This window comes from Columba livia, chromosome 18 (assembly GCF_036013475.1).
Source record: "Columba livia isolate bColLiv1 breed racing homer chromosome 18, bColLiv1.pat.W.v2, whole genome shotgun sequence".
Taxonomy (NCBI): domain Eukaryota; kingdom Metazoa; phylum Chordata; class Aves; order Columbiformes; family Columbidae; genus Columba; species Columba livia.
Window position 1 is genome coordinate 12,620,148 of NC_088619.1, and position 20,078 is coordinate 12,640,225.

At 53.9% G+C, this 20,078-nt stretch overlaps 1 protein-coding gene across 7 annotated transcripts in view; it reads right to left on the reverse strand.

Moving 5' to 3' along the window:
• The window catches only part of SLC39A11 (solute carrier family 39 member 11), a 133,382-nt gene that overhangs the window by 44,309 nt on the left and 68,995 nt on the right, over positions 1-20,078 (reverse strand). For 6 of the 7 annotated variants that reach the window (XM_065035058.1, XM_065035059.1, XM_065035054.1 and 3 more), the window contains 3 exons: positions 11,589-11,687; positions 10,354-10,512; positions 8,532-10,191 (listed from right to left, as the gene is read on the reverse strand). The exons of the other annotated variant lie outside the window; for it this stretch is intronic. In XM_065035058.1, coding sequence (XP_064891130.1) covers positions 10,113-10,191; positions 10,354-10,512; positions 11,589-11,687 — 337 coding nt within the window. In that variant the 3' untranslated portion in view covers positions 8,532-10,112. Of the gene's footprint in view, positions 1-8,531; positions 10,192-10,353; positions 10,513-11,588; positions 11,688-20,078 lie in introns of those variants that run through there. 7 annotated transcript variants of the gene reach the window in all.

Below are 20,078 nucleotides of genomic sequence, written 5' to 3' on the forward strand. Positions count from 1 at the left end.
CCCTTGTGCTGCTCATGGGCAGGATGAGGCCCAGAGCTCGCTGGGGTCCAGGGAAAGCTCTTGCTGACCCAACAAGACCCGAGCTGGGGCTCCAAAGGGCTCCGAGCGCTCGGCACAGGCCGGGAGCACCGAGCTGTGCGGTTGGATGGCCCGGGATTTCAGAAATCAAATTACCAATTCTGTACCTTGAAATTAAGAAGCTTTGCTCCCTTTTCTTTCCATTTGCCTTAGAGCCACGTGCCCACAGGACACGGTGCTGTCAGACACCATCACCCGCAGCAACTCGCATTCCCGCACGGCTCTGCCGCGGCGCTGGGGCTCTTACCAGCCACTTGCGAGTGGCACAAAGCGCCGTGCAGAGTCCCTGGGTGCTGGTGAGGGGTGTCTGCTCTGCACAGAGACCCCCAGCCGTTCTTCACAGGTGGTCCAAGGAAGGAATTCCAATGGAAAGGTGAGCTACTCATTCACGGAGCAGCTTTGGTGTTGATTTATGGGATGCTCCCAGCCTCGGTTCTGCAAGAAGATGACGTGATGGTAAAAGGTTTTGGAAGGTGCTGAACTCTGCTGCGTGGGTGCCAGGTGAGGCGGCAGCCATGGCCCTGCGCGACTGCAGCCGCCTGCAAACACAAAGATGTGGGTTTTAAGTGATAGCTGCCCTCCCCTTCCCCGCTGCTTGCAGAGGACAGCATTCCTGTCTCGCATTCCTCAGCCACTGCTGAGATGGGGAGGGGAGACCTGAACCAGGGGAAAAAAGCACCAAGTTTTAATTAGGAAAGTGCTTGTGTGGTGGTGGTGGGTGGTGCGGGCAGGGACAGAGAGCAGAATTGCCCGTAAAGCAAGACAAAGTGTGTGCTGAGCAGGTAATAAGGATAATTACACAAGAGCCTGTGGACATAAGAATGTCAATGAGATGTCTCCGAGTTGTGGAAAATCAGTGTTTTCCCAAGAGACTTGCTTAGAGCATCTGAAAGCATCCAAAAGCATCCTTCATCCCACGTGGGCAGGGACTCGGGGCGCTCCCTGAGAGCTGGTTTGGTCCAAGCGCTGCCAAACATGGGGCAAAACTGCCAGTGGCCGCTGGCTCTGAGTTGGTTTGTGAAAGCTTTGAAGCAGAGGAAATCCCCGGTATGATGGTGAATGGAAAGGGAAGAGCGGTTTGCTGGAGAGGCAGGTTTTGCACCTCTGCCCGACGAGGCTGAAACAGCTCCGGGCGGACAGACAGGCGCTGATGCTTCTCTAGCTCAAATATCCACAGGAGACTGAACTACCCATGGCCAGTATTTGTCAGGGGATAAAAACTGGGTTGCTAACTCCAAATAAACAGGGAAAGTGCCACGAGGCAGCCGGAGCCCATCCGCCCTGACCCGCAGCCGCACCAGCCTTTGGTGGGAGAGTGGAGCCCAAAAATCTGCTTATTCTTGTAAAAGTTTTGTTATTACAGTACAAACACCTCGGCAGCACGGTTGGGTTCACAGCCCGAGGTCGTGTTACTTCTACCACGCCAGTTTGTGAATGGCACATCTATAAAGTTCACTCTGGACTTTGCTGTTGATTTAAAAAACAAAAAGGCATTTAGTGATGGGCACCAGCATTGGGAAAATAAAAGAGGCTGGGGAAGGGGGAGCTGGGAAGGAGTTCCCACAGGACGGCTGTTCCCAGGGCCTGGCCAGCCTGGTGACCTCTGGGAGTCCTCTGACCTTCAAATACCCTCCCCGAAGCAGTTAAATATATATAAATATATCGAAATATGGAAACAAAAAGCTTCTTATTTCGTGCACTGAGAGTGCCAAGTGTCTCAAGAGCCAATAAAGAACCGTTGCTCCAGGGAACGCGGAGCTGTGTTGCAGGTAAAACACAAACAACCTCAATCTTTACCCAAAACTTGAATCAATCCCAAAGTTCAAAATAAAAAAGAATTTAAAAAAACAAAACAAAACAAACACAAAACCACCACAACCGTGAGGTTTTGTATAAAAAAAGGGAGGAAAAGTGCGGTTACGTGTTTCCAGTGTTCTCCCCGGTGTTGGATCGCAGCCTGGACCACAAGCCGACTGTTCAATGACTGGGATTCTGTGATTTGAAGACAAGCAGGAGCAGCTGGGTACCCGCGCCCACAATTTTCTGCCTTCTCCCAACACCCCATCACCTCCATGGGCTGCCCGGCACACGGGGGAGGACAGAGCCGCTGCAGGGATGGGAAAAGGCACATCACCCATCACCTGTCTGCATCCCCACCAGCCTTCACCCAGACGGCAAAGAGCCAACAAACCCCCCAAAACATCTCCATTCAACAAAAGCAAAGAAACGGGTAAAATTATGAACCATCAGAACCAAATCTGCTCTACACTGGGACCGGGACAAAGAAAATCCACACTCCTGTGACACTAACCCCATGAGCTGTGTGTTTTATACTGAAGTTACTTAAAAAGAACTTTAAAGCTGAAACTCTGCTATGAAGTACATTGTGTGCTCCATCGCAAAGATAAATTTATTATTTAAACTTGAAAAGGTGGCTCATCTAACATCTATTATAAAAAGGAATCAAAACACACACACACGCAGCGAGATTTTCAAGGAGGCCAGTGATTTAGTGTCTCTTTCTTTCTCTCCCCACACTTCTTGCCTCCTGCACAAGGATCTATTGAGAAGCTGCAGAACAAACGTTCCCTTATGCAGCTCCAAAAAAGTCTCCGTCAGTTTGTCTGAGACAGCTGCCTCCAAGCACGCTATGGTTACTCATTAACCGGGTCTCCCAGGGCAGGGGAAGAAGGAGTAAACTGAACAGACCCTAAACCAGAGACAAAAAAATAGTAATAAGAAAAGAAAAGAAATACAGCAGGTGTCTCAGAAAATAAAGTGCAAAAAACAGGTGGCACCGTGAGCACCTCCAAGGCAGAGGTTCCATCCGCCATGGGCAGCGGCTACCGGCGCAGAAGGGGACAATGACACGGGGGGTGAACGTACGGGGACAAAAGAGTAAGATTATTAAAGGGAAAGAGAAGAAAGAGAGGGGACAGAGAGGCACTTGTGCTCTGCGATGCTTTATGTGCTCAGGGTGCCGGGGGGGGATTACTTCACTGTGGTGATGCTGCCGGGCTCTGCTCCCCAAAGGAGGGGTCCCTTCCCTCCCCCTACTCATTTTGCATGAGAATGAGGGGCCGAGGGGCTGCGCTGGCCGGGAGCCCTTTCCAGAGGGTCAGTCGGCTCCACTGCGCTGCTGGAGCATCCATCCCAGGCAGGAGACAGGGACGGGATGGTCTCCTCCTGCATCCCAGCACCCGCCTGTGCTTGGGTTTCCACCTCCAGCACCACCAAATCATCACTTGTTCTTCTGCCGGGCTGTAAGGACAAGATACCTCATCCCGCAAAGGCTGTGTGGGATTCTGCCCTGTGCCCATGGGACCAGTCATAGAATCATAGAATCATTTCAGTTGGAAGAGACCCTCAGGATCATCGAGTTCAGCCACAACCTAACCTAAGTCCAGCACTAAACCATGTCCCTAAGAACCTTGTCTAAACACCTTTTAAACACCTTTGGGGAAGGCTGCTCCCCTGGCCATCACCACCCCCTTCCACCATGACCCTTTGCAGAAAATCCCTCCCCAGGGGACAGGGGACACACAGCCCTGGAACAGCGGCACCCTGCGCCTTCATTTCTCACTAATTTTGGGGAGAAACAACCAGGAACAGGCACTGATGCACATGGCAGCTCTGTGGCAAGCCGGGGGTCACTGCCTGCTGGGTCCCAGCCTGTCCCCAAGGCCTGGGGACACTGCCCAGGCCCCTGCCCAGGGGAGCGGGGAACGGCTGGTGCCAGCCTGGCGACTCCACGAGATCCTGACAGAGAACAATAATTACACTCGCAATAAAACGCTGAATATAGCTGTGAACAACAGCAGTAAATCAGCCCTGCCTGCCACTCCGAGCCTGCTCCGTGGAGCCTCGGTCACCGCCAGAATTAATTCTCTGTTTTCGCTTTGCCCAACACGCTCTCCCTGGAGATAAGGGGGGGGCAAGGGACTGTCATTATCTCCCTACCTTTTGTCATGTGCTTTTTTGAAACAATGAAGGGATTGCAGTGCAGGGGATGGGGTGGGGATGGAGCAAAGCTCTCCCGCAGGATCGCAGCCCCGCACTGCGCGGGGTTTGTCCGAGCAGGGCCGAGGGCACCTTGTCCCAGAGCCCACGGGGACAACCCAGACCCGCAGATCACTGTCCCCAGGGCCACCAAAATCCCGGCTGTGAACCCTCCCAGCCCTCCCCGTGATGCACCGGGAATGATGGTCTGTCCCAAGGGCTGGGATCTGCCAGGGAACGGGGAGGCAGAGGCTGAAGGCGGCTCTGTCCCCATGCAGCTCAGCTGGTGCTCCAGTGGAACAGGTACCTTGTGATTAGAGGGTTTTGGCTTTTATTTTTTTGAAATGTTAAACATCTGGAGCTCAGCGGTACAAGGCAGCCTTTGTGCAGCTGGGAAATTATCTGCAATAAACCAGCACTTGTTTCGGAGAGCTTCAAGGAGAGGGGGAGGGAGAAAAGGAAAAAAGATGGGAGAGAAGCCACCCTGACCGGAGGAGGAACCTCAGAGCCCTTCTCAGGTCTCACCAGCGTTTTCCACCCTGTGTGGGGCGCCTTGCTGTGTTAACAGCAGCCTGAGACCGTGCAGAGACCCCTCTGTGGTCACTGCACCGTAAACCTTTGCAAAAGGGGTTTCTCAGCCCAGCTGTGCCCCTCGGAGGCACACGGTGCTAAACGGCCCTGTGCTCCTGGCCGTATGAAATAATTGTGACTAATTATTCAGCATTTGACTTTGGAAGGGACATCATCCCCTCCCAGCTCGCAGCTTTGCAGCAGAAGGTGGTTTTTCCCCGCTGGTGTTTTCAGATTTCTTGATTTAAGAAGCGCCGATCAGATAATGATGATTATAAAAAGGACCTGAAAATTGGATGTCCTTAAGAAACGAACGGCCAGCCCACACTCATGCAGAGCACAGGGGGCTTGAGGAGCTGCAGCTCCATCCCCAGGGACAGGACAGCTGGACCACAGCATCACATCAGGTGTCCCCGCGGCCAAGTCCCCGAGCGCCCCATGAAGTCAAAGGGGGCTGGAGCTGCTGCCGGCTGCACCGGGGGAGGAGAAATCCCCCAAAATCTCTTTGTCTCCTTTCCACCCACCAGTGCTGCCTTTCCACAGCAATTACCGCGGCCTCGGGGGCTTTCACACCCAGTCACCTGGGCCTCCTTTTTCTGAACAACTTAATTTGTTTAATGACTCGGGAGGCCCTGGGGCCGCCTTGTTGTCTGGATTTGTTTCCCTGGTCTCTGAAGGGTTTCTCTCTTTGGTGGGGAGCAGCCACCCCCAGAACTGGAGGGCTCTGGTGAAACCTGCACCAAGACAGGTTTTAGGATATATGCCCTGGATTCCTGGGGATCTCCAACCTCCAGAGACACGCCGGTGACTCTGGATGCTGGGAAAGGACCTGGGTTTGTCCATCCAAGCTGGTGGGCTGGGCTGGAGCCAGAGGAGATATGGTCTGGAAAAGAAGGGGGGAAATAAAGCACGTTATGAGATGCTCCTTCGTGCTCTTTGTGATGCTCCAGCCCTCGCTGACATTTTAATTTTTGGAAATAAAAAGGGCTGGGGATGCTGAAGGTTTTTGTCCACGCTGTGCAGAGCCGGGAGAGCAGCGCTGGGGTTTGGGGATGGCAGAGGTGGGGGTCCAGTGAAGATGGGGGTCCTGGGGGAAAAGGAGGTCCCGGCAGATGGGGGTCCCGCACCCCAGCCCTTACCAGCACCTCCCTCCATTGTTTCCCAACCCGCATTTTTCCCTATGACCTAATCTTCCCTTGGCTCTCGCTGGTAATTTTATGGCAGGGAAATTATTTTGCAGTAAAAGGAAAGCAGATCTGGGCCATTCTCTTCCCTCCTGTTTTCACAGGGGTTTTGGAGCGGTGGTTCTGTTTTCTGCTCCAGGCAGAGCACAAGGATCGTACAAGAGGAGATGGGGAGCGAGCGTGTGTTGGGGCTGCAACACTTTCCTTGTTCCTGTAAGAACACGAGAAGGAAACAGCGAGAGATTTAAACAGTTTCCCCCATCCAACCAGCTCTGGACACAAAAGCTTTTTAGTTATCATCAGCATTCTGTAAGATTATATTAAAATAAACCTTCAGGCTCAGTTTCCTGCTTTCAAGAATGCCTCGAACGATTCTAAGGCTCAGAAACATAGCCCAGAAATCTCAACCTAGGACACAGTAACGACTGCTGTCTGCACTGTAAAAGCCTTGAAACAAGAAAAGAGGTCCCAAGATTGGAGCTGTGCAATAAGCAGATCCCATAGTGTGTAATTTTCCCTCTTCTCCCATTAAGAACAACCCTCTGGACTGATGGTGTTTCACCCTTGTGTCGGCACTTCCCACCTCACACAAGAAACCGCGTGGAAAACATCCCTGTGACACAGAGAGGAACCTTCTGCAGTCACCACCTTCCACCCGCCAGCTGAAATGAGGGGTTTTAAGTAAAGCAGCCAGGAGAAAGTCAACCGGGGGGTGACCTGTGAGCTACGGTTCCAGTGACCAGCATGGACACGAGCTTGTAGCTTATCGAGGGCTGTTTGGCTGCACAAGGCTAGATACACACACTTGGAAAGTGCCAATATATCCCAAAGAAGAGAGGCTGGCACTAAATCTCCCCTAGAAACTCAATGACCCTGTAATATCTGCCCTAGGAAAGGGAACCCTGAGCCATAACGTCTCTGCTGTGGTTGGGGGTCCATGGCCAGCGCGATGGGCCAGGGGCCCGAGGAGGAAGAGGAGCCGCACGTTTGCTCCAGAGCCTGCGTGTGAGCGCACGGGAGAGAGAGAGAGAGAGAACGTCTCAATTTTAATTGCAGCTTCGTTGCCAAGTACAACAAAGTCCGCATACAAAGAATAGAAGTCATTTTGTCTTCAGGTTTGAATTGTTTCTTTCCCGAGGGGAGGGGAGGGAGGTGAAATCCATTCCTTTACAAGCAATGACTCAGGTGCTACAATCTATCCTGGGCGCGCATCTCGCAAGCCCGAGTAATGTTTTGTGCTGTGTTTTGTTTGACGGCATGAGCCCTAATAATGGGATTATTGTTCAGTTGCGTGCAAAGCCCTCGCTCGGGGTTTTTCTGTCCCCGCCCAGCCCTGCAAACCGCAGCCGCCTTCACCTTCCCCGGCACCCCGGTGAGCGCCCGGCGCCCACGGACGGGCTCACCCACCCATTCCTGCTCCCTGAGTCACGGCACCGGGCACGGGGTGACGTGCGCCATGTCACGATGGTGCAGGGAAAGGAAGGCGGCCATCCCTTCCCCAGTGGCACAACCGTGACCGCGGCCCTTCACTGCGCTCGCTCCAGGGAAGAGCAGCAGCCGAGCAGGCGTTGTGCCACGGTGACAACCTCCGTGTCCCCACGTGCCACCCTGGCACCCACCCGGAGCTGCCTGGCATGGCACCAAGGTGGGATTTGCCCGGAGCAAAGGAGATGGCGCTTTCTCCTCGCACTGCGACTCCAGGCAGGATGGATCAGCCACATCCCCGGAGGGAGAAGCTCAACGCTTTGTGTTCCACGCTCTCAGCTCCAAATAATCCCCTCTCCAAAGCCCTAATCCACCGGCAAACACGCGTACGGCGCCGCGCACCCGGGCCAGCGCAGCCTCCCCAGCCACCGCGCGGTCCCCATGCGCTCGGGCGCGCGTCCCGCGGCTCCCCTGCCGCAGAGCCGCTTCGCCTCCACTGAACTCCCACCAGCATGAACCGCCCCATTACACACCATGCCCACGGTCATTCTGCGGGGCAGAATCATCATTTTGCAAGGCAGAAATGTCTCAGTGGTTCAAAAGAAGTAGCAGCAGCACAAGAAAAGCAGCAAAATACACCCAGTGTTGCATTGCTGGGCTTTTTCGCATCTACTTTGCTGGGCAAAGCTGTCCCAGCCCCAGCTCCATAGCCGGACACACCCGCCAGCTTTTCAAGCGTCCCAAGGAATAGATATATAATTTCATTTGCCTCCAGGGTACAAACAGAAAAGATCTTCATACGTGCTTTCTGCATCACCCTCCTACAGGTCCAATGTACATAATTACCTCAACTGGCTACATCTTAAGCAGGATTAAATGCCTTAGGTGATATTATCTCGCAACAACCTGATTACAAGGCTGCCTTTAAATGTATATCGTGGGGGTTTTTTTGTACCAACTTACACCACACGCCAGAAATCGAAGAAGAAAATACACAAGTCTGCAAAAAATCCCAACCTGTGGACACTCCTGAGGTTTTTAAGTTTCCAGCAAAGGCTTTTGGCTGAAAACAGAGGGTTAAATGCTTTACAAACACTTGTAGTGTGCCTAGAAATGAGGTGGAGAGCGGTGGGAGATTGCTCAGCTTTGCCACAGTGGCCACAGGGCAACTTGGACAAGCCAGGAACAGTTAAGCTGGAGAAAAGTAATGTAACAGAACACAGGGAGGAGAAGCAAAGGTACAGCTTTACAGCACCCAAATAAATCAGTGCAAACTCTGAATTTCCCATTTATTGAAACCAATCACAGTTAAAAGGTCAAATCCATTGGCAAACAGCAGTTTTGCATCATCCACAGTGACACACAAATGAAGTACAAATGAAATCCAACCAAGAGAAAAAGAACCAAACAGAAACGCATGGCTCTAGCTTAGTTTATTCCTTAGTTTATTCAAGCCTGTTCCCCTTGGCCGCCCTCCCTGCAGCTTCTCCGGCAGGACGCAACGGCGGTTTGTGACCCCCACATTGCAGCCCTGCTCCCCCCGAGCCCCCCAGCATGAGATGCAGGCAGCAGATGGGTGATGATCCAGTTATTCCTGCAGAAGGGTCTAACAAAACCCTTTTGACCAAAGAGAGAAGCATCCTTAGCGCAGAGGGAGACGGTTTGCAGCATCCTTCCAGTTTCGAGGCTTTGCTCCTTGCTCAAGCGCATCCCCGGCACGATCCTGCCCGCTCGGGAACAGCCGTTCGACAGGAGATGCTTGGCAAGCAGGGGGTGAGGAGACAGGGGCACGCGGTGCATGTTCCTGGCTCGTCGGGTGGGATAATTAATCCACCCTGATGAGCTGTTCCATCCCGCTGCTGCGCAGGAAGACGAGAGCTCCCGGCACGCTCGGCTCCTGCCTCAGCTCCGGGCTCTTCTGCAAGGTGAAATGTGACCAGGGACATCGCTGGGAACAACCTGCGTGGGGTTGTGGGGGGTTATGGACCATTGGAACCAGCTGCTGTAAACCAGCCATCGCTCGGTACGGCCGGAGTCACCCATATGGAAACACATCCTGCTGTACCCGTCACGGAGCACATCATCAACATGTCTGAGCACGTCTGGCCTTTTCAGAGAGGACAGGCTAGAAAACACAAATATTCTTATTGCCTTTTTTCTTTTTTCCAAGAGAAAACCTCAAGGTATTGGACACAATGTGCTGGATCAATGCCCCGCTTCAGAGACAAATTTAGGAAAAGATATTTCCCTCTTACAAAGATCCCAAGAAACTTCATTTTTATTTGCCTGGACTATTTGCATCCATTAAAACTAATAGAATACCCAAAACCATTCCCGAGGACCAGCAGGATCCACAAGACCTGCGATCCCACAGAGCACTGCCCGTGTTATCCTGCCCTAAAGCTCTCCCTGCCTTTCCAAAGCAGCGTAAGGAGTTCGCTCCATTCAAGCACCTTGGTACTCAACCACGGACCAGCCTAAACACACCCCAGGGAGTTTCTAATCTTCTACGGAACAAAGATGATGAAAACCCAGACTCAGAGCGACCAGTCCAGCGTGGGGGGAAGGGACGGGGTGACCTGCAGCCCGACTGATGCTTCATCCAACAACCCTCCCGAGAGGACAAGAAAAATCTGGTGGTGAAAGGAAACCAGGACCTGCGAGGAACCACCCGTATTTGTGCTTTGAAAACCATCGACATGATATTGGAGGGGAAGAAGAGATATAAAATCATAGGAAATCAACACCAAACCAGATCCAAAAAAATATATATACAAAAAAAAAAAAAAGTCTAGAGGCTAACGCATGTCCAGTTCCACGTGGCTCTGTGTCTTCTCCTGCGGAGCGGGCGCTACCCTACCCCAGCCCAACGTCCAGGGACATCATCACCACGAAGCCCAGGATGGAGGTCCAGGATGCCAGTTTCCCGTTGCCACTGCAGGGACAAAAGGGGATGGTGTGAGCTCTGGGGAGCCAGGACCAGCTTTTTGGCTGGGGAAGCGCTGCTTTATATCTCATCTGGGCAACGAAGGGTCTTCCAGCCTCCCCTGCGCTTCCCCCATGTCTATCCACCATCAGTGTCACCGTGCGGTCTCACCTGGTCTGTGCCTCGGGGATGATATCGTCCATCACCACGTAGACCATGGCTCCGGCGGCAAAGCCCAGGGCATAGGGGAGCAGCGGCTCGGCCACCACCACGGCGAAGGCACCGAACACACCGGCCAAGGGCTCCACCATCCCGCTCAGCTGCCCGTACCTGCAAAAATCCCCACTCAAAGGCACAGGAGCCAGGGCTGAGGGGCTCTGCCCCCTGTCCCCACATCTCCCCCAGGGTCACCGTGTCTGGAAGGACGTCACCCACCCAGCCACACCAAGCCGAGCCACCCGGATGATTTTACACAAGCAACAACGGTGATTTGACCAAACCTGGCTGATTTGTCTAGGAAGGGAATTAAGATGAAATCTAATTCCTTCTCCTGAGAGATCTGCAGGATTTGGGCATCCAGCTCACGGGCAGAGATGGCTCAGAGAGGAACCATTTCCAACCCACACAGCTCAGTCCCAAAGAGGGCATCGGGCACAGCCTCAACCAGGATGAAATGGCCTCAAGTTGGGAACAATTTCTTCCCCAAAGGGCTGTGGGGCATTGGAACAGGCTGCCCAGGGCAGTGCTGGAGTCACCATCCCTGGAGGGGTTGAGCAGACACAGAGATGATGTTCTCAGGGACACAGGTCAGTGCCGGGGGTGGGGTGATGGTTGGACTCAATCATCTTGAGGGGCTCTTCCAGCCAAAATGACTCTATGAAATTGTGCTCTTCCTCCCCATTTTCTTTCCCTCTAAGACCGTTTTAACTCTCCGGACCATGGGAACTCCCTTCCCAGCAGCAGCGATCCCAGTGCAAGTCCCAGCACCCACTGAACGGGACGTGGGTGGGAGGGAAAGAAAACAAAGCGGGAGCAGCTTCCCCGCTGCCCCCGGCCCTCCATCCGTCACCCGGCGCACGTGCAGGAACACGGCCCCGCGCTCGCAGGGTTCGCGCCCTTGGCTTTTTCACCTCGAGGAGAAGAAAAAAGTGGGTTTGAAATCCAGCCCAGAGTGAAGTGAGAGGAAAAAAATGAAACAACATTTAAATAATAATAATCTAAAAAACCCACCCTGTTTAGCGCAGGATTTGGGGAGCTCAGCTGAAGCGGGATGGGGTGACACAGCGGCATCACCGAGGAATCCCCCGGGAGCTGGGTGCTCGGACCAAGCAACACGGATGTATACGGGGTGGAGATCTATAGGCACCTGCTCGCCAGGAGCATGGCTGAGAAGGAGCTCAGCTTACCAGAACGCTTTCCATGTTGAAAAGCCAGCGCCGCGCAAAGGCAGGCTGACAGCCAGGCCCTCCGGGAAGTTCTGAATCCCAATCCCGATCGCTAAGTTCCTATGCAAACAAAAAAGCAAAAATATACAGAGACATACATATATAAATACATATATAACGTGCAAAGCACAGCCCGGGGCAGGCTGCTGGCAGCGAGGGGAAAAAGACAACATTATTAAAGATCTGCCTTTGGAATGGAAGCGTAGCTTGCCCTGCGGCTCGTCATGCTAATATTTAACATGAACACAGCAAGTTTCATCTCCAAAGAGCTCTGCAGCGTTTCATCAGCTTCAGCACCAGCGCTGGGAGCGACAGAGACCAGATGGAGGAGCAGGAACCTGTCCAGGGACGAGGAGTTTCCAACCTGAGGCATCCCAGGAGCTGCAGCATCCCTGGACCCGGCTTTTGGGGCAATCAAAGTAACACAGGAGGAGGGATGCAGCTGTGGGAACCACTGAGATAAGAAGTCTGATAACAGGGATTAGGAAGGCAGGCAGGGTGAACTTAAAACACTCCAGGTAAAGCCCCGTGTCCCCAGCAGCAGCAAACACGGCTCTTAGAGCTGACAGCCAAGGGATGGTTTGGAGGGATGTCCAAGGGCAGAGAGTTAGGTGAGGTTTCTCCTCACTTGTCCTCTCCCCTTCCATACTTAGACCCGGTAGCTATTTCAGCATCCACCTCCAGAGCACCCTGTAGGACCAGCGCATCACCTGGAGCTTATCCAGACAGGGAACAGCTCTGGGAGCAGCCGGTGCTCACGAGAGGTGGATTTGCAGCGGGAGGGTTTGGTGGATCCACAGCCCGTGTGCCGGCACCTCGTCGAGCTGCTCCCGGCACCACTGGGATCTGCTCCAGCCTCGGGAACGCTCCTTTCGCTCCATTCCAGCTCACTGTGAGTTTTGGAATTTTTGGTGAAAAAGAAAATGGGATATGGGTTGTTTTTTTTTCCTCTTTCACTCAAAGAACAAAAGTGTTGCAAGCACCAAAGCAAACGGGGCTCATTTCTCATGGTGTGGGGTCCCTATGCTGAGTGCAAACGACAACTTGTTCCACAGTCAGAGTGTTTCTCCCATCGTGGCTTTGCTGGTGTGTGCTGGTGGAACTGGTCACGGCCCATCCCTGGGGGACACCGAGACCGTCCCAGGGGGGTCAAAGCTCCAGCAGTGAGGGGACAGGTTGGGACCTGCCCCAGCCCACGGCTCCGAGCGGGACCCAGAGCTTCTCCACAAGGTCAGATGTTCCTTTGCCGGCAGCTGAAAGCTCCTTTTGCTGCTTTAAACACTTGTTTCCTATTAGTAAAATAAGACTGGTGAGAAAAAATCTCTCTGGGTTGTTTAAACTTCTAGCAGGGTTTACAGAAGAGGGCAGGGGAAGGGGGAGAGGCTGTGGGTTTCCCTAACCAGGACAGGCTATTACAATCAAAAACATTATTCAAGGGAAAGAGAGAGAGAACGGAGGGGGAAAAACATCCCTTTTAGAAAACACTGGAGCCGCTGTCTGTGCGCTGGGTTGGCTTTTTTTCCTCCTTCCCTCGCCTTCGCACAAAGCAGCTATTACTGGCCCCAACCACAACAAATTAACGGGGTGGGAGAGGGAGGTGTGAATGGAGGGGTCTGTATGGGATGGGGGGTGAGCCGCCCCTCACCCCCTGTCCTGCCAGGAGGGGGGACCCCGTGCTGACCCCTCACCCCATGGGAGAGAAAGCCCAAGGGACAGGGGAAAGGGAGATAAACACCCCGCAGGAGCCCAGTGGGCGCAATCCAGCAGCAACACAGACCCGCTGCACCCCGGCCACCCCCCCAGCCCTCAGCAAGGCACCAGCAACACATGTCCCCTCCCAGGGCAAGATTTTAACCCGTTTTCCCAAGAAAAGCGGGTGTTGGCATCACACTGCACAGGTGCCAGCCGTCGGGTGGACATGGGGTGCAGGAACACAGAGGTTTGGTGTGCAGCATGGCAAGAGCAAAGACCCTGAACACAGGGGTCCATGCATGTGAGGTTTCTTCTGACCTGGAACACCCACGGGGGAGAACGGACCTTCTGGGCTCAGCATCAGGCTGAGAAGGTCCCCGTGTCATCTCCTGGCCTACAAAGGTCTTCTGCTCACCACACTCCTCCACCCCGAGGACGTCAACCCTTCCTCCCACCGCAGCTCTGCCTCAACATTTCTTGGACTCCGGGGCCTTTTGAGCCTTTTGCAGGGACACTAATCTCACCAGGACAAGGACACCTCCATGACATCATGGATGCCAGGAACACTTAAGCCTTCCTATTTGCTTTGCCTCGGTTCAGAGCATGAAGGTACCTCCACTCGCTGCTCAGGCCACCTCTGTTTGCAGCATCTCAGGAGATGTCCAGGTGCTACGGCAGAGCAGATTTACCTCCAATACCCCGACCATGAAATGAAACCATCCCAGGGGACATTCCTCTCCCCCTTCGCCGCGCACACCTCACACCTTCTCATAGCTCCAGTGTCGAGCTGACGGCAACGCGGCTGGTGAGAAAGCGACGGAATCAAAGCTGCATTGTGTACGGGGAAAACAAAGGCGTCCTTATTACGGAAATAGGTGGGGATTCTTGGAAGGCTTCCCCCGACTGCGAAGAAACACATTGTAAAACAGATGCACAAAGCCGGACTGGGGCAGCTTGGCCCAGGGGAGCCGAACCTCCACGTGCCCACGGCGAGCTGTGGGACACAGAGTTGACAACGGGGACAGGAGCCAACATAGCCAGAGAGACAACTGTCAGAATGAAATGTTTGGAGACATGAGGGTCTCTGAAGCGAGGAGGGTGGGGAATAACTGGTAAAGAGGTGTTAGAAGGAGATCCCGTCTTGTCTGATGGGTCACCCATGTACAGGTAGGAGACACTTTGCAGAGAAGGGGGATGACCTGCGGCTCATCCCCAACCCACCAACATGTATCGATGTAAAGAGAGCAGCCCAGGGGAAACTGCACCGGACTCTCCCTGGGGACGTGTGTGTCCCGTTAGTGGCTCTGCCACCGGCACCCTGGCCAAGGCAGGAATGGCACTTTTGTGTCTCCTCCATTTGGGCACAATGGCCTCAAGCGTCCTTGGAAGCATTAAGGATCAAGAAGCCAACGTGCACTGGACATGTTACCTCTCCCATCTCTCTGCCTGTGCTTCTCCACCTATAAAACGGGGCTGAAGACAGTGACGTCCTCCATAACCTTCTTGATCCGGGACCAGAACTGTCACTGGGACACGTGCCACCCACACGCGAGCCCTGCAGAGCGCCAGTGACACCGGGTCTTATGGGACAGATGGCTCTGCCCTTGCGCTGGCTCATCCTCCGCTGCAGCACAGCCCAGGGCTGCAGATTTAAGGAAGAAAAGGTAAAACCGCGGCATCCCGGTGGAGCTCCGCCGAGGACCAGCTCCTCGTGGTGAGAGGGACAGGCTCCGTGTGCCCCGGGACCAGCGCGGGGCTGGACCTCCTACCCCCGGCTCGCCTGCCAACTGCTATGGCACCACGCTGGGAGACTGCAAGTTCACTTTCAAAAAAAAGTTGGCATCTCTGCATATTTGCAAGGTCAAGGCACAGAAAGCCTTCTATAAGCCTAAACCCTTGTTTTCAAGGGCCTATTCTTTTACAAACTGATTATGAAAGCAGGCTACATATTCTTAACAAGCCCCTTTTCACTACAGCTTTCAATTCCCTCCAGTGTATAATGTGCATGTGTATTCTTGCATGGCAGGGCCCTTACATACTGTTTTGATTGTTATCGTCGTGCCATGAAAGGGCCGATTGTTTTGGGTTCCCGGGATTACATCAGGGCTCCTGCTCGGGCCGCCCGCCGAGGTGTTTGATCAGGACTCGCAGGTGGGAAGGAGCTTGGTGGCCAGCGCAGGAACCGCCACATTCCCCCGTTCCTGTCCTACCTGTTAGGCCATGGGGAGCTGCGGGGGGACGGGGTGGCCACGGTCCCCTCCGTCAGCCCCATGGCCACCAGACCACGCTCCGGTCCCCAGCAAACAGCCTGACCCGTCCATGGCTGCTCCCACCGCTTTAAGTGATGGGTGTTTTAAAAGCCAAATGTGTAAAAGCAGGTGGGAGGATGTTACTCCCGCAAATTTCCCCTTGATAATACAGTATCTTTCATCTCAAACACTCAAAATGATTTAAGAAAAAAAAAGTGGATACAAACCTACAGTGTCTCGTCCTCCTGAGTGCACCCACCAGCCCTGATGCCCATGGGGACACAGAAATGCACAATGTGTGGCCCCATCCCATGCAGGAGATGCAGCATGTGGCCCCATCACATGGTGCCTCAAGCCCAAAACCCCTCAGGTCTCCTCCCTACTGGGAAAGGAACAACCAGGCTGGTACACACTGCACCACTTCCCAGTTATGCAGATGTACAAACAGATTGGAAATTATATCTGAGTGAAATCTGAAAAAAAATAGGCACCCTGTTTCCATTTGGATGTCAAGAGCAAAACCTCCACCCAAACCACACCACGAGCGAGCTGCTTTCCAAACGGCACCAAAGGCCGGTACAGCTGAAGGGAAGCAAAGGGAAGAGGAGAAGCGGCAGGAAAGAGTTCGTGGCGCAAAAGATCAGGAGGCAGGAACGGGTTGGACAGTTGCACGGACACCCATCCCCAACGAGAACCACAAAAGCACAAGATGGGAGGGACATGGGTTTGAGTGGCTCCTGGGACGGGGGGTGCTCATGTCGGGGCTCTGCTGAGCCCTGCATGGCTGCACATCCCAATGGAAACACACCTGCTCCCCGGAACGTGGCCCTTTTGGCGCTGCCACTTCCACATCTCCTCCTCCCCTCCCCACGGCTGGGGCTCCGAGAGCTGCATCACCCGGCCAGCGGCACCAACCGAGGTGACAGGGATGGGTCTGTGCATGAAGCATCCAAACACATCCACATGCCCGAGCTGGTTCCATCTTCAGGTTATATCACTGAGCTAAAACATGCAGGACTTCTTTTTTATTCCCCCTGGTATGTTGGCGTGTTCTGTGTCCTGCCCGCAGCACACACAGCTCTGCCAGATTTGTATCTTCCCACCTCCCCTCCCAAATCCCGCTTCACCGACAGCAAACCCAGAGCCAGCTCCTCCTGCATCTCACAGTCGCTGCATCCTCCTGCGCTCCCTGGGGAGGACCGAGCCCCCAAACCCTTCCTGCGTGAACCACCAACCCGTTATCGTTATGGCTTAATTGGCCCAGGAAACTGAGGTGCACAAAGGTGGGCAAGCCCTGGGAGGCAGCTGGCCAAAGATGCAAGGACATTGCAGGAGATACGCGGTGCCACTGAGGGTTGTCACCCTGGGTACCAGGCGCTGCCAGCGTGGGCTCAGATGCCCCACAGGGTATTTCCTCCCCCTTGCAGCGAAGCCAGTGGGGCTCAGCAAAAAGCCCACAAGTCTGGACACCTCCACCCCTCCCGCTGTGCCCCAACACCAGTGACTGCCGGCAACAGCAAGTTCAAAACCTCAACGTCATCCGGGGTGGGTGACAAGGGACAGAAACCAGGGCCATGCGCGGCCGGCGGGCACGGGGCTGGTACGGCAGCACGGATCAACCGCCGCATCGCACCGAGGGCTCCCTATTGTCCGAGAGCTATTTATTCCTCCGGGGTTTTAAATTCTTTATTCTTATCTGCCCGGTTATTTATGTAACTGTTTGATTTATGAGTCAGTCTCACGCACAGGGTAAAAGTTCACGTCTGCTCCGCTCGGGGAAGCACAAAGACACGTTTCACGAGCTCCGCGCGCTCTGCTCGCTCCTCTCTTTTGCCGCGTTCTGACCGGGGCTGCGCAGTGGGAAAGGCTCGGGCAGCATCGGCGCTTTAAACCGCTGCCAGATGAGAGTGTGAACGCAACCGGTGAGCGCAGGATCCTGCCAGCATCAGCCAAGCTGCGCCCGGCTCCGGCTCCCCAAGCTGGTACCTGCCAAACCAGCAGGAGACGTGACCGAGCGCTGGACTCGCTCCCTGCAAAACCACCTTTGCAGGAGACGCGATAGCCGGGAGCGATGGCCCTTGTCCCACCTGCTCTCGTGGCACCTAATGAAAAGTAGAACCCATCACACAGACAAATTGCCATTTGCACAGTTACTCCTACCTAGCCAAAAAGTTAACGGGTACTTATGAATGGATGAAAACATCACGTCCCATTCTCAGCATCACTTCCCCGCTTGCTGGAGTTAAATTTGAGCCCTGCAGACAGCCAGCTCCGAGGCACCCTGCAAATCCCACCAAACTGGTACAAGCAGAACAGCACCAACCCTAGAAACAGGAGTCTGGGGATGGGGAGAGTTCACACTCATCAGCCAGTTCCCAAAGGCGATGGCTGGGACAGAAACGACTCCAAGATCACCCGTCCCCAGCAGCCACCACGGAGCCACCAGCAGCACCTTCCACACAACCATCACCAGGAGGTGCCGGTTCAGACCCTACAAGTCAGAATCACCTATTTTTTAATATCTTAAGACAACCCTCATGTGTTAACCCTCGTTAACCCCATTTTAAACAGCGCTGGGCTGCGGAAAATTTAAATTTTTACATATTCATACAGGCACACCCATAAATAAAGCAGGATTTAACGATGTGGCTGTATTGATCTCAGGTAGGGCTGGAGCTGGAGGGAGATACAGAACCCTATAAAGGCTGTTAAAATATTTCATAGAAAATTAAACACACACAGAAGCTGGGTGGTCTAAAAGCAGGGCTGGGATTATGGCCCACCTATCAAAATTCCCAATAATACCTGCCAATTAACGTTTATAGCTTCATGCAAAAACGCCAGCCCTCTCCTTTTTGTACGAATCTTCAAACTGCAAGCACGTTTCACACAGAAGATTATTTCACATGCCACGGAAATCTCAGTGCAAATTACAAGCTGGGGCAGGGAAATGGTTTAGGGGGTGTTTTTTAGGGCTTGTCCTCCAGAGCTGGGCAGCCGCGGGCACACACGGCCCCATTGCTGCCCCAAAACAGACGCCTCGAGTTTCACCCGTCATCTCTCAGCCGGTAACAGGGCGATGGAGCTCGGCATCGCCCTCGCTCCCACGCCACAGCTGGGCGAAAGGGCTCACAAACCATTCCCGTGCGTCCACATTTACACCCTGATGGGGATCATTAGCTAAGAACAAAATTAAAAGTCGTGAAGCAGTTTCTCCTCTCCCCTCTCCTGCAGCATCACTGTTAAAACGCACCGGGGAAGAGCGAGAGCGGCAGGGCAGCTCCTTTATGCAGCCTGAAAACCTGGAACTAAACAATTTACTAACAGCTGTAGCTATAAAAGGCCCCATTATCGCACCGTGTACAGTAACAATGTCTTCATTCAAATCGCTTCCCCTCCTCGGAGGGTTTATTTTTAAACTAGGCTGCGAGAGAGAGGAACAGGCCACTGGGGCTGCAAAGACCCAACCTGGTGTTCAAAGTGAGCCTTGTTTGGCATTATCTTGGTAAGATAAACAGGGATAATGGCTTTTTCTTTCTCTGCTTTTTTTCTTTGCTCTCTTTTAAGGTGAACAGGAACGGGTGCACTTTGCCGATCAAAGCTGGGGCAGGAGAGACCTTTGTGGTGAGGTCCTGGACAACACACACCTGCCAGGTTTGGGCTGTTGGGGCTGGGGAGGGAGCAGCACCCGACGCTTTGTCCCGCGGGAGCAGGGACCGGGTTCAAGGGCAGGTTGGCTTTGGTGCTCACCTCCCGACTGACCCATCCTCCCCAGCACCCGCTGCGATCGCATCGCTGTCCATCCACCATACGGAGCATCACGCACAGCCTGGACCACCACGGAGAGCCGGCCCCAGGACCCCTCTGTGCTCCTCCTCAGCTGCTCTCCTGCAAAATGCCAGAGGATGACATGAGGACATGCCATTGCTAGACATGAGGAAGAAATTGTTGTCCCTGAGGGTGGTGAGAGCCTGGCCCAGGTTGGCCAGAGAGGTGGTGGATGAACCATCCCTGCAGACATCCCAGGCCAGGCTGGACAGGGCTCTGAGCAACCTGAGCTGGTGAAGATGTCCCTGCTCATGGCAGGGGGGGCACTGGGGGAGCTGGGAAGGTCCCTCCATGGGTTCTTGCAAAGGCAGAGCTGAATCCTTTTCTTGCAAGGCTCTTGCAGCACGCAGCTTGGCCAGAAACCACTCAGCTGGCCAACAGCACACCCAGGAACGGGCTGGGCAGCTCCCCACAAAGTCCTCTCCCATGAGGGTGAGAAGCCAAAGAGCTCCACATGGGAGCTGCTCTGGGCATCCCCTGCCCTTCAGGATGTATCTGCAGACACAGTGACCACCACCAAAAGAGGGAACGCAACCATTACACAGACTTTCCACGGAGCCAGATGTTGTTCGGGAGGCCAGCTGTCTCTCATAAGTATTACAAATCAACCAAAAACCCTCCTCAGTCTAGACACTTGAGCAAGGGAGAAGGAAGAAGTGAGAGAGAAGAGGGGAGACTATTT